Source organism: Erigeron canadensis, chromosome 6 (genome assembly GCF_010389155.1).
Source record: "Erigeron canadensis isolate Cc75 chromosome 6, C_canadensis_v1, whole genome shotgun sequence".
Taxonomy (NCBI): Eukaryota; Viridiplantae; Streptophyta; class Magnoliopsida; order Asterales; family Asteraceae; genus Erigeron; species Erigeron canadensis.
The window spans coordinates 4550268-4565021 of NC_057766.1; the positions used below are offsets into that span (position 1 = coordinate 4550268).

Below are 14754 nucleotides of genomic sequence, written 5' to 3' on the forward strand. Positions count from 1 at the left end.
CCACTTTGAAGTGATTGTGGTTGGCTTTCAGTTTCATTGAAGAAACGTGATTGTGGTTCTGCGAAAAAAGAACTGGTGCCCACATGATCACTTTGTCTCCCACTTTGAGGTGATTGTGGTTGACTTTCCGTTTCTTCGAAAAACATGATTGTGTGCTCACGTATTCACTGTGTCTCGCATACTGGCCTTCTCCAAATACACATGACGGCTGCGAAAAATGATCGGAGAACTCCCCCATGGACTGGGTATCCTGAAAAATCGGTCGGGAAAATTGGACCGACTTGGATTTTTGAAGACCGGAGGGTGCTGTATTTGTCGCTGGTCTGTTATGTTCGGGCACCTGCAAAAAAAAATTAAAAAGAATTACACTTAGAAGTATACTAACAAATAGGTGGCAATTACAAAAAAAAATCAATTAATTAACTATAGTTCGAATTATGATCCGACATACTTGAGGTATATTTTTCTTTGACCCGATTGGTCTTCCACGTTTATTTTTAATAACAGAAGGGTCCTTAATTTTTGTTCTCCCCGGATAGACGATGTCTTTTAATTTAGAAATCCAGTTTTTGCGATTTGACTTCGGTTGTTCCTTAAACTGGACTTTAACATCTTCTACTAATTCGTTGATAGCTTTGTCATCGTCAGAGTCTTTTCGATGATCGTTGTTCGGTAGGCATGTCGACGGTGTCAGGTCTAGCTTTCTCCAAAAGTCATTTATGTTATGCACCTCAACACGTTTGCCTACATTTTTGACCAAAAATAATTACAATATTTGTGCATTTACCAAAAAAAACACATGAATTACCTATATTTCAATAAACTTACTGTAGTGCATGTACGCAGCTAGACGACAGGCACATGGAAGGCCACAACTAATTCACACCTTACACCCGCACTTTCTCAAGTCTTTACCGATCTCATTTTTTAATCGTTTAATTTCATCGACCATTATATCAAGAGCTGTCACAGATACAACACAAAGCAGGTCTTTCAAACATGGGTAGTTGTGTTTACCAGCTCTATAAATCCTGCTTTCCTCCAGTTGGCCCTTGATTTCTGTATCTTGTCCGAGGAGGATATCATTAACACATTGAATTATTCTTTGAAATGTACATCTCCCCTGCAACTCGGACTTGAGGAGTGAATGCTCAGCCTCAACTCTGTTGGTAGTGTAGTTACGGTAGTTGAGGTGCTGATCGACCCAAAAGGACACAAACTTTTCCTTGTACGGGAAAAGCCACTCCTTCTGCAGGTACTTGTAAACTTCAAAAGCATTTCACTTACTGTCTAAACGGGGACCCATCTTCTCTTTTAAATCTTTTTCGTTTTTGGTGTACTCTTCTAGTGTGCGGGACTCGTAAAGTTTTTTCCACCATCCATAAAAATGCCCCCATTTCCCTTCCCCTTTTAACGATGGCATGCTAAATTTGTCCATGTTCCTCCATATGTGCACTCTACACAGTAAATGGTATGCTTCAGGCATAACGGTTTTGCATGCTTTCATTAGCGCCAGATCCCTGTCCGTGAGTACCACGCGCACAGCAAACCCTTCACCTAACGTCGACTTCAAACACTCCAACACCCATCTATAATTATGCTCTTGTTCGCTTATGATAAACACATATGATATGCTAAAGGTCCTATTTGTTGGAGTGACACCAACGATCTCGACCAACGGCATGTTGTACAAATTGGTTTTGTACGTGGCGTCTATTTGGATAACATAAGGAAATGCACGCCACAACTTAAATGATGTCGGATGTATGAAAAACATATTCTCCAACCGACCAGATACATTGTTTGTTGTATGATAATACAAGTAATTATGCTCCTTAAGCAAACTGAACATAACCTGTGTCGGTTAAACAATATGGCGTACGTATGTCGTTTCAGATACTCTATCATAGTAAATAAATAAAAAGATATGTAAATTTGATATAATAAACCTGTATTGGAGTGTTCCCATGTTTTTCGGCCGCCTTCTTCCGCATAGCTTTTTGGAAATTGTAAATGTCTTCGCTGCGGGTCAAGTTTCCTGGAAATCTTTCTTTCAATAGCTTTAACATCTTACGGGGCGTAGTACCGCGATGATATTCATCTTCCAGAAATGATCTCTCATCTTCAATCAACCTTCTTGCGTACGCGTAACCCTCCAGATTCTCAGCTGGATAGTGATTATGTGTGTCATCTATAACAGTTACCCTCCAACCATCATCAGTCAAACGACCGATTAATCTAAAGGGGCACTGACATTTAAGTGTCTTTTTAACGAGCCCGCTTATCCTATCATCCATTTTCCCAGAAAGATTACAGACTATCGTCACTTTATTTTTTACACCAGCTAAGTTGGAATTTGTTCGTTGTTTGATTAACACATAACCAAGCTGCAATGCTGTACTTTTGGCCCAGTTGAACAATTCTTCGTGTGAATCGAACACCTAAATTAGTTTTTTTTTTAAAAGTTATCATTAAATTGTATACTTATAAATATCTAACATTTTAAATATGCAATAAATTTAACAACGAAACACAAATTAAATAATACTAAAATATAAATTGTTTAATGATATTTGGTATAAAAAGTAAAGTGATTTCTTTTAATGCAAGTATTCTTTATATTAAGTGGGAAAGTAAGTGATTATAAAAGTTAACAAGGATATCTGATTGGTGTGGAAAACCCTAGCATTGTAGTCAAAATGAAGGGCCGTCTCTGGTATCTCAAATTCTTTATCAGGTTCTTCTAAGTGAAGCTCAAAACCTTCCGCACCCATTTCGCCCCATATACTTTCAAAATCCATCTGAAATATATATACGTATACGTAAACAGGGGGCAAAAGAGGAATTTTAACTTGGATGGATTTTTTATTAAACTTTTGTTTTTCTATTAAATTGAAAATGTAACCACCTATTTTAATTCCTTGTACGTAACAAAGAAACTACCATCCATCCTCTTCAATTTTAACTTGGATGCACATTTCATTTGATATTGATTAACTAATAAAAACAAGAGGATGTATAAATGGCACAGATACAAAAACTTAAGAGGGGGTGTCATGTGTCCATGTGCATCAATCGACTTTGACAGAAATTAATAAATGATAAACTATAATGATAATATTAAAGATCTACAATTTATAGTATAGAGTCTGCCATATATTGAAAATCTAATGTATATCTATATATCTATATCTATATATATAAAGGAAAACAAGAACATAGACATATATATATTGAAAACTGTATATTGAAAACAAGAACATATACATACCTGAAACGAAAAACATTTATATATAAAGGAAAACAAGAAAAGCAAGAACATACACAAAGGAAAACAAGAATATATCTAGTTTACATATACATACATGAAATAAGTGACTTGAAACGAAAATGAAACGAAAACAATTGTGGAAAAATGACGCTACGAGTTTACATATATAGAACTGTCCGTACACTGTGGAGTTGATGATCCACAATAGACTTTTGTCTTTATTTACTTTTTACAGCGAGGGTCGCTGCAAAAAGTGTGATAGTTTTATTTAAAAAACTGGTTGAGTCACCAGGCTCCTTATTCAATTTGTTTTCTTCAAGAAAATAAGCCGATAAACCACATCGATCTACAATTAACTCGAGAGAAACATTATTATATGGACCCGGCCACCACAAAGTAATGTACGAAATAATCTCTGACAGATTGAAAAAAGGGTCTGAATTTGGTCAATGAGGAAACAACTTGTTGACAGTCTCGCTCAATAAACAATATTATTCATTGACTTCTCATCATCATACTATATATTTTAACACCCATGAATCATGGCCATCTCTTCTCTAGATCCCAACCCTCATATATATAACTCTCTTAATTCTTACTTCATTGTTATTCACATATATTATTATTACAAATATATATATCTTGTAAAGACACAAGATATATATAGAAAAAATAATTAAGTACAAGAATGGCGAACTGGGGGCTGAAGAATTGTTGTAATCATGATCAATTAGTGTTCCTCATTACTCTTGCTTTCTGTGTTGTTGTCATTCTTGCGGTTTGTTCTTTTTTACCTTTCTTTTTTACAATGCTGTAAATTTTTTTAGTTGGTTATCTGGGTAAATAAATTGAATTTTTGTATGGGTATTCACTATTTTAGCTAATGGTTTGATATATGATAGATTTTGAGGTATTTGAAGTTGTTAAGAGTAGATCTTATTAGAATAATTTGTGAGCTACAACATTATTTTGAGGGTCTAAAGAACTGTGTGTGATTTTGAAATCAAGTGAAAATCACGGAATACCCTGGTTAGGCTGCGTAATATCCGAGTCAAAAATTCGTGATAAATGGAACACGAAAAACCTCGTTTGTTTCACTTGTGGTCTCATCAGTGTTGGTCTTAATGATTAATTCCAAAAACAGGACATGGCATCTCATTGTGAACAAACATTAGAAATTATTAAAATCATTCTTGACACGTTTTAATGCTAAGTCACTTGTTCTGTCATAATGACCATGTTTCAATGAAACCACAAGTATGATGCTTGAACAGCTAAATCATTTGTTTTGTCAAATTTTTGATGGTTGTTAAGTTCTTGAGGTATCTTTTTTTTCTTCCAGGATTGTTTATAGAAGTATTCATTATCATATGGATTTTCTTTTACTAAAGAAACAAAGTCTTTCTTACGCTAAAAACCGTCAGTTTTTGTGTCTTGGGTATGTTATGTGTGTAGAATACCACGTAGGTTGGCCCCAGCTAAAAATAGGTATACGGACAGGGATTTCTATTCAGAGGAACCAGGGAAAGTCAAGCCTTTGGCTCTGATATATTCGACCTAGCTAATTTTCTCGTGGCTGTTTCTGGACTCTTACCCTTGCCATCCCAAGTTGTTTTTCTGGTGAGGTTCGACCAGAGTCTCTTATGGGACTTTAAGGATACCTTACCACTACGGAGATGGTTTGGCAGTCCCTGTCTATGAATGTCAATGTCAGAGGTGGCAAAATGGACGGGTGGATGAAATGGGTAATGGGTAGGAACCCTCACTCATGTTAACTTGTAAACACTTTTGCTATTATAATTTAAAAACGTTAGTTATGTGATATGATTGGGAAAAAAATGTTATTGCACTAGTTATCTAATCCTAGATGAACTGCTGCATAGGTTTATGTATTTACATACACTTGGACGAATGCTGACCTTTGACATGTTTCTGTTTTTAGCTAATGTTGTTAGGTTCCTCCCATTAGATTCATCGAAGATCAATTATAATCCAAGTTTACATGTATAACTTCATATAGCTCAAAATTGCCACCTTTACCTCAATATGATTCACGAACTCCAAATGTGTGTACATTGTGGGTGATTGCTCGCTTTTGAACTATTTCAGTGGCAAAATAGCTTTCAGAAAATCACGAGTTTTCATTTATGTTCTGGTTATATCAGATGTTATCAATTTCTGCAAACTTTTGTTCCTATCTTACTTTCTTATACTGGTATCTGATTTCCTCTTGTAGCTATGGAGGACGATAGTGCTTTTACCATTCAAGCTCGTCACTGTATTTCTTCATGAAGCAAGTCACGCTGTTGCTTGCAAACTTACATGCGGCCATGTAAGGATATTCTGTCTGGCTCTGTATATTTACTGTAGACGTTGCATTTTGTTTTTGGGACCACATTACGAATTCAGTTATTGGTGAACTAGTTGACATATAAACACTGGTGAATCCAAGAATCTGAAGCTCAGTTTGTGCTATCATTTAAAAAAATTTTAAAAAATGATCTTCTGGTTTGGGTATCTTTGTTGTTTTCGTTGTCATGTTACAATACTGAAAGAAGTTTGGGGTATGCACATGCATACTCTAATAGTCTGATGTAAGCCACTACTTTCACCATCCCTGGTGTATAAAATATAAGCATCCTAAATCACTTTATCGAAACAAGTTAGATTATATTTGTAATACGTAGCCTCTGCAATCATATTCAAGACATCTTTTATTTTACTTTCTAATTTTGTAAATGATTGGTTCTTCATTCTAACCCATTTCGATCTGCACCAAAATAATTTCCCATTTTAGCCTGTACCGCAACGTTTACACTTTTTTACCTCAACCTGTTTTGGCAATTATCTAAGCTGCTGATTGCCACCTCTACCTAATTGGCTAAGTCACCGACGCTCTCAAAACCCCAACAGCCTCGAGTCTGGGATATCTCCTATAGTTTCTCTATCTTTATACAAATTGTTGATTATCGGTTGAAATAACTTTCATGTGTAATGAAGGTGGAAGGGATGCAGATCCATGCAGATGAAGGGGGGTCGACTCAGACTCGTGGTGGTGTATATTGGTTTATCTTACCAGCTGGATGTAAATTGCTGTTTCCTTTTTATAGAATGATCTCTGACCCGAATAATAGCCTCGGTGGTTATTCTTTGTTTGACCATAATACGCATAACATTGCATACTAAAGCCTGGATCTGTGGCTTGACAGATTTAGGATCATCATTCTGGGGGATGGTTTTAATACTGGCATCAACAAATCTTCTAGCAGCGAGAATTGCTGCTGGATGTTTAGCAGCCGCCTTGATTATTGTTCTTTTCGTTGCTAAGAATGTAAGTCTACTTCCGCCATCTCATAGCTTGAATTAAGTTTCATGTTTGGTAATTAAGCAGTAGGCATTAACCACCAAGGCTTTTTGTTACAGGGGAAATATTGGCTAGTAGGATGGGTTGGGTAACAGTGCCAAACAAAATAAAAATTAGGACCACTCAAACAGATCACAAAGCTTTGTTGGTTTCATCTGCACATCTGCCCAGTTCCTTAAACAAATGCTGCATTACGTTATTGTGAAATTTTAAGTCTAGTGCAGTAAAAGCAAGGGCTTAGTCTATAGGTGACGGAATGGGTGGGTCAATCAGGTCATAATAAATGGGTACACTTTTGGCCTGCTATAGAATGGGTTGCAATCGAGACTTAATTTTTTTTTCCCATTTTTTTGGGGAGTAATTGGTACCATGGTAAATTTGATTAATAAAAATGAAAAAAAAAAAAAATACATGAAAGTACACTGATACCAGAATCAGGTCATGACAGTTCATGACAGCTAGACTCATCAAGTATCAGAATCAGGTCTTCGCCTCTTCATTAACTGGGCAGTAGGATCCCTAACTTCTTTAACTTTATCATCTGAGTCACCTAGTTCACCTTCCTCATGGGGAACAGCAGGAATGCTGACATCATCAGTGTTAATCCCACCCAGGATACCATACAGATTCTGGGGCTCAATATTAGGTGCAGTGGAAAAACCATGGGTACCTGACTGCGTATCTAAACCAACTGTACCTGTCGAGGGAATCCCGGAGCAAAGAGTATCTTTCTTCCTGATGTTTTCGGCGTCCTTAAAAATTACTGGCCCAGGCGGCTGTTGGCTGCTGTTTACGTTGTTTTTTGCCATGGAAGCTGTTGTTAAACGGCTGAGAAGACATATGCCCGCATCATATAAGCTGATATAGCCAGGAGGAATATCACCTCTGGTTGTCCAAATTATGGACCTTGGTGGCTGTTGGCTTCTGTTTGCGCTGGTGCTAGGGTTTTTCGTACGAGTATCAATTATTTGCTCAGAATTTCCAAAACTTGATTGATGCATGTCATTAGCCACGTTGAGGGGAGTGTCACTGTGGGTGTCCGCCTCCCTAACAGTGGTGGTTGGCGGTGGGGATTTAGCTTTTTCAGATCTAGAGTTGGGATTTTGCTGTGATGGGGGAGAAGAAGACAAAGGACCGGTTGTGTTAGGAACAGCCGCTGCTTCATCTTTCCCAGTCACCCCAATGGGCACTTCCCCAGAACTGGTTGGCACTCCCACGGTGGCTGCAGGTGGTGTGACGGTGGTGGTAGGGTTATTAGCAGCTAGTGATGGGAAATCATCACCAATTGGAACCAATTGCTGAGAAGATGACCTTAGATTATATGTGCTCGCATCATAGGCTTGATTAGCTGCACTATCTTGATGTTGTTGGTGGTTAGACTTGGGAGGATCCCTGTCATGAATCGCATCAGGATACGAGCTTGACATCCCATCTTCGAACTCAAGAATGTCTGTGGAACCTTTTTTTGATTTTCTACCAGGTTTTTCACAGTTTCTTGGGTGCTTGTTAGGCATGGCTGGATGCGATTTTAAAGAGGAAAAACGTGGGTTTTTTTGTTTGAAAATCAGACGGTTAGATCACCGGATTTTGGCCGGAATATAGACGGTGGCCACAAGGGGGAAAATTGCACAGTTTATATCGAATAGTTTTTCTTTCTTCTTTTTTTCTTTACTTTTTTTTTTAATTCCATGATTAGCTAATTTTCTAAATATAGTTACAAAATGATTGATCAATAATAATTCTCTTGTTTTATTTTTTTTTTTCGAACGGCAAGTTCTCTTGTTTTATTGATCAAAACTATTTTGGAGGTTATAAATAACCGGGCACTTTTAAACCACTCAACTATTCTTGAATAATATTGTTACCTGCATAACCCTGTATGTATAAAGAATATACAAACTGATCAATTTATATATCCTGATTTCTCCCTGTCTATTTACACAGTGGACACTTCGCGGGCTTTGCATAGGTATGGCGATACTAGCTTCGAAAATTTCTTTCTTCTGATTAAAGGTGCACAATGCACAGGTCTAGTAGATTGGGTAACAGGCTGTAATGGGTAAATTTATGGTACAAGTTGCAAGGGGTCGGGATACTTGAAACACTTTTTTGTCTTAAATCCCTAATAGATGACTTGATTCTATTATAATTATTGTCAAGTATCCAAGTGCTGTTCAAAAAAAAAAACAATGTTTCCACGAGTTATATTATTTCAATAATTTTTTGATTGTACAAGAAAATGATTCAAGAGGTTTTAAGGGTCAAATGACACTTACAGTGGCTCTAGGCCCATTTGAGCCTATAATACAAAATACAACTCGAATCGACCCAATTGAGCCAGTAAAAACAAAAATATTTGAGTCAGCAGGTGGAAGTTAGTACTTAAATCTAAATATTCCTGGTTACTGTCATCAGGATTCATTATCGTTCTGGCTATCGTTTGGGTTTTACAAGAAACAACAGAAGTTCGAATTCTTCGGTATATCATAATGTTCATTGGTACTACAATCTCTAACTCCTTAAGAAATCTCTTCTTACTACATCATAAGTGAAGCTTTAGTGATGGAAATATCTTACATGTCACTCATGCATGTTGCAGGTGTGATGAACAGTGTATTTTCAATTTATGGTATGATCTTTTGGATAATCTTTATTGATACAACTGGATGTACCCATAGCTCATCAATGTATATAGTTCCTGATGACAAGTATACGTTTTTCTGCAGATATATACGGAGACTTAATTTCTCGACAGGTTCACACTAGTGATGCGGAGAAGTTTGCTGAAGTCTGTCCTTGTCCGTGTAATGGTGTTGGGTGGGGTGTCATTTGGTGAGATATTTTTCTTTTATGACCATTGCATAATCTTCCTCTTATCTATACCCACGTGAGAATTACTGCATTGTCAATTGATCAACTGACTATTCTTAGTAACAAGTGAGGGAATCTTATTGATCAAAAATGGTATGTGAATCTATATAATAATTGCGACTTAAAAAGTTAGGAACAGAATTGGATAATTGTAGAAAATGCGGGATGGGTAGGCTGGGTTACGAAATGGTTTCCGGCCAAAATTATTAATATATTTTTCCGAGTCAATCGACTAGGTTTAGATAAGTGGCTGGTCTGCCAATTCAATATCCAGAATTTATAATAGGTAATGGACTAAATATGATTAAAAAACTATCCTATTAAAGAGTTGTACTATTGCATAGAATAAAATAATTTGTGATGTTCTCAGCAATTACATTCATGTTAGACAACGTGAGACCAGTTTCGCGTTTGAGCTATTTCTTTATATATATTTAACCCATATGCTCTGTCTGTTACTAACGAATGCAACCCGAATTGGCAATTTTCGCATAATTGGGAGGATAATATATTTCAGCATTTGTAAATCATTTACTCATTGTTCAAATCTAAGGATAGGTGGTTTTTTACATTTAACAGGATTATTTAGTGTGTGTGTGTTTTTTTTTTTTTTTTTTTTTTTTTTTTGTCACGCGAACCTTTTTTCCGGGTAATCATGGTGTCCGGATTGTGGACGCCTAATCCACTATGTCCCAGTCCAATGCCACAAAGTCGAACTGGGTTAAGCGAATCTCTCCCAGAGGGAGACTCCCTCTTGTGTGGCCACAAAAGGCTGTCTTTTTCCTCCTTTTTGCACTGGCCAAGATTTGTGCCTTGGACCTCCAATTCTTCCATCTTTTTAACTCAGTTTTGATAGCCACTTTCTAACTTCTTTCCCCACGTCTCTAAAATTTGATTGTTTTTACCGGATATAGTTTGAATATTAGAATCATAACCACATGCAATAAAACACATTAAACTGATGATCGCAACTTAAAGTATCTTTAGACGTACATATAATCACCTCCTTAATCAAAAATGATAATTTCTAATTTATACAGGAAGTTTGATTTATAAACTGTTGCCAGTTTCATAAAATCTAAGAGATTGTTACAATATGTAATATCGTGTTGCTATACATCACGCACGTACTCATTTGTAAGTCATTTTCGCAGGGGGCTTGTGTCTCTCATTTTTCTTGGTGTGGCTACATACTTTGGTCTCGTGATCCTGTCTCAAGGTTAATGGTATGTGCTCTCTTTATTACTGTCTGACTTGCTTTTACCAATTACATATTTGTTGAGAGTTCCTCATCTATAACCCTTCCAACTATACAAATTCTAGTAATAGGGTCTTGCAATCTTGAGTCATTTCTATTACTTAGAGAGTCAGCCATTATTCTGGAAACTAAGATTATAATGAATTTTGTTACAGTTATTGTGAAGTGTCAAATGACATCAATAAGTTAAATAATCTTCATACATTTTGAACTTATAAAATTGTATGTGTTGTCGAAAAATTCATATCTACATGTTGAAATAGATATAGAGCTTACATATTTATAGAATGATGCAACAGAGTCATTTGACACTGTGTTGTTTACGGATGCAGCCATTTAGAAGCTCAACAAGTTCTACATCTGTAGGTCAAATATTTATGCACAGTATAGTGAGGATTGAAGAAAGCAGCATACAAAGTATACATTCGTGGTAAAATTTCGTACCACCACAACTTGCAAAACTTCTGATCATTTATTGAAGCTTTAGATCATTAAGTTTCACATTGTTGGCACTTGTAGCTTCCAAGTGCTTATAGCAATTTAAGGCTTATATACCTGATCTGATTTTACTAGGAACTGGTATAGTTAATTTTTTGGTCAAATAAAATAGTTTGTTCAAAAATTGATAGTTATTCTTGTTGGAAACATATGTATCAGCATGTGTTTGCCAAGTTTTGTACTGTATAATATGCGAAATATGTTTGATGGTGTACGGCTCACCACCCGGTAAGGTGAGAATCCAACTGTGAGGTCTCATTTTTGGGATCGTATTTTTCTTGTTTTCATTAGATATGTATTTTGGGGTAAAAATCAATTCCACAATGCTGGAATTGTAAAACTCCTTGAGAATATAATGCATAACAATTTGAAGACCAGGAAATTGGCCTTAAGAAAATGGCAACTTATAAAAATTACAATGGGATGAACTAAAGGCCCAGCTTAAGAGAATGGGCCATCTCCATGCAAACAAGACAGTAAGCAGTTATTGGGCTCTTGTTTTCATTTGCAGTTAAGAGCTAACCTCGTATTATTTACTGTTGTAGAATTATTCTCAAATTGGTAATTACTGAAATTTTCTTTAGATGCAATGCCAATTAGGAGGCCCGACCTGTCTCGGATCCATTTGTTTTAAGGGCACCCAAAAAAAATTTATTAAACGTTTTATTATATATATAAATTAATTACGATTTACGAATCATGGATATTTTTTCCCGACTTGTTCTGTACACTTTAGTCCCTAGACCTGGCCCAAGATATTTGCAGTAGTTTATGCATTTTAGATTTGGATTGGTGATCTCGGGCTTATAGAGAATAAGATAAAAACTGATATTGTAAGCATAAATGGATGCTCTGACGATGTTGTGTATTGACCAATTATAAAAAATAAAACTGTGACTTCTTAGTACACTTTGTGAGGCTTTTGCTGATAAATCTTAGGTGTTTGTCACGACATAGTTGTGAAATGAGAAACACACAAGGAACAAAGTAATAGATGTTGGAATCATGTTAGTGTGACCGTCACTGATCATGTATCATTCCTGATATGATAATTGACGATAATGAAATCCCTATGTCTAGGTAAAGATATGATGAGCTTATTTACTCTTAGAGACGTAGAATAGGGGTTCCCATTAGGTGATTGTAAATAAGAGGACTAATGGTATACACATTAAACACCACAGGGGTTGAATGTGTAATTACTAAATGGTGGTAAGTGTAATTACTCTCATTATAAATAAAGGGTAATTAACCCTAAGTTAATAATAATCACACACAAATAATCCCACACAAATTCGTGTGTTTACTCCTCTCTAATTCGTGCATAACATCACAGCCGAATTACCCATCTCATCCTAACTCAATCACCTTGTTTTGGAACCCGAAATTAATGGCAAATATGTTTAATGCCTTTACAGGTTCCACAGGATCATCTGGTGAGTATTTTCCCTTGAATCAAACCATGTTTATTCCAACATGTGGTATCAGAGCCGCGTTACGAAGTCCTGTTATGTTTTTGGTTCGTTTCGAGGGTTTTACGCGAACTTAGAAGCTTCAAAATGAAGAAACTCGTGCTGACGTCATCACGAAGTTCGTGCTGACGTCATCACGAACTCAAAACTACTTCGTGCTGACGTCATCACAGTTTCTGCACCACCTTCGCGCTCATGTCTTCGCACGAACTCAGCTATCTTCATACGTACTCATTACTACTTCGTGCTGACGTCATTACACGAACCAGATTGTCTTCACGTTGACGTCATCACGAATTTCGTGTAGACTTATGACTTCTTCATGCTGACGTCATCACACGAACATCGTGTTGACTTATGTTACCTTTGTGCTTACATCATCACGAACTTATGGTCTACTTCGTGCTTACTTATTCACGAGTTATAACTTAAGTCCGTATTAAACTAAAGATGATTTTAGCTGATGAATGAACTCGTGCTTACTAATTTTACCTTATAATTTTGTCTCTAATTTTTCGAAAATTATTTTTTCTGAGACGTATTTACCATAGCTCGATCCCAGCCAGGGGCTGCCGCCCCTTGGACCCCGCTCCCAGGGGCGCTGCCCCCGGACCCCCGTAATGTGTGGGGGCTTCGCACTAATGTACATGGTTTCATCATTTGTGCCCAAAGGTCAAATATGATTCTCATGGTGCGTTCTTTTCCTTTTGGATAATGAACACTAAGTATATTGATTCTGCCCAAAGGTTATTTAATACACTTTGTGTGCTAAAAGGAATATTTTTCATGCATAAGATACACGATTCTTAATTTTGTGCCCAAAGGTCAAAAGATAAGCGTTGTGTCGCATGACCCTAATGCTCATGTGTACTTAGATATTAGTTACTTCTGCCCAAAGGTGATGTAAATCTAAGTAGAGCCTTATGTCAACTTATTGTTTTGGTGTTTACAATAGGTTACCTATCACTGGCTTCATTAGTATAATGGTCTTAGTCTCATTACTTTTAGGAACATTATTTTAGCCTTTTACGTATTTAGGCATTACGTTAGTTCCATTACTTTTAGAGACATTACTTAATAAGCCTTGGATATCTAATTATGTTATTATAAGGAACATTATTATTAGCCCTTAGTTAAGTTTAGGCATTACTTTAGTTCCATTAGTTTTATAGATATTGCTTAGTCTGCCTTAGATAGCTAATTGTGTCACTATAATCTTATTGCCCTATTAATCTTCTATTACTTGTATCCTAAATCTATATCCTCCTTATTTCCACTGTAGCACCTACTCTTGGCATTCAGCCACTTACCGGTGCAAACTACACTGCTTGGAAAGATCAATTAGATCTTACTCTGGGGTACCTTGACCTTGACTATGTCATTCGTAATGATGAACCCGCTGCTATTACTGCGAACTCTACTGCAGAACAGAAAACAGCATTTGAGAAGTGGGACAAGGCGAATCGGTTATCACTTATGACGGTCAAGAACTCTATTCCCCTTGGCCTTCGAGGAGCTATTCCTGAATCTGACAAAGTCAAAGATTACCTCAAATCTGTTGAGGATTACTTCAAGGGATCGTCTAAAGCGCATGCAAGCAGCTTAATGCTAAAGATGCTTACTCTGAAATATGATGGAAGTAGCGGTGTCCGTGAACACATAATGAAAATGAGTGACATGGCGAACAAGCTTAAGACTCTCGAAATGGAAGTCTCTGATAATTTTCTTGTGCATTTCATAATGACATCATGCCTGCTCAATTTGATGCCTTCAAAATTAACTATAATGCTCATAAAGATAAATGGAAGATGAGTGAACTGATTGCAATGTGTCAACAAGAAGAGGATCGCCTTAAGCTCGAGAAACCTGAAGCTGTTCACCTTACTACCACTGCTAATTCTAAAAAGAGGAAGGGTAACAACAGTAACAAGACTGGAAAGAAAGCTTCAAAGATCAGTCCTGGTGTAGTTGCCTCTAGCTCTAATGTCTTGAACATCAAATGTAAGTTCTGTCGTACTCA

The 14754-nt window shown here is 36.7% G+C and overlaps 2 protein-coding genes across 2 annotated transcripts; both read left to right on the forward strand.

Annotated features, from left to right (window-relative positions):
• Positions 1–3657: 3657 nt before the first annotated feature.
• Positions 3658–11549, forward strand: LOC122602722. The gene is made up of 10 exons (XM_043775311.1): positions 3658–4049; positions 5508–5603; positions 6272–6356; positions 6481–6602; positions 8580–8604; positions 9051–9134; positions 9235–9264; positions 9362–9467; positions 10661–10732; positions 11097–11549. Exons 1-9 carry the CDS (start codon positions 3960–3962, stop codon positions 10728–10730), a joined length of 708 nt encoding a protein of 235 aa, XP_043631246.1. The 5' UTR covers positions 3658–3959; the 3' UTR covers positions 10731–10732; positions 11097–11549.
• A 1103-nt stretch (positions 11550–12652) lies between these two features.
• Positions 12653–14546, forward strand: LOC122604168. The gene is made up of 2 exons (XM_043777065.1): positions 12653–12680; positions 14017–14546. The coding sequence occupies exons 1-2, from the start codon at positions 12653–12655 to the stop codon at positions 14544–14546; spliced, it is 558 nt and encodes a 185-aa protein (XP_043633000.1).
• Positions 14547–14754: the final 208 nt, after the last annotated feature.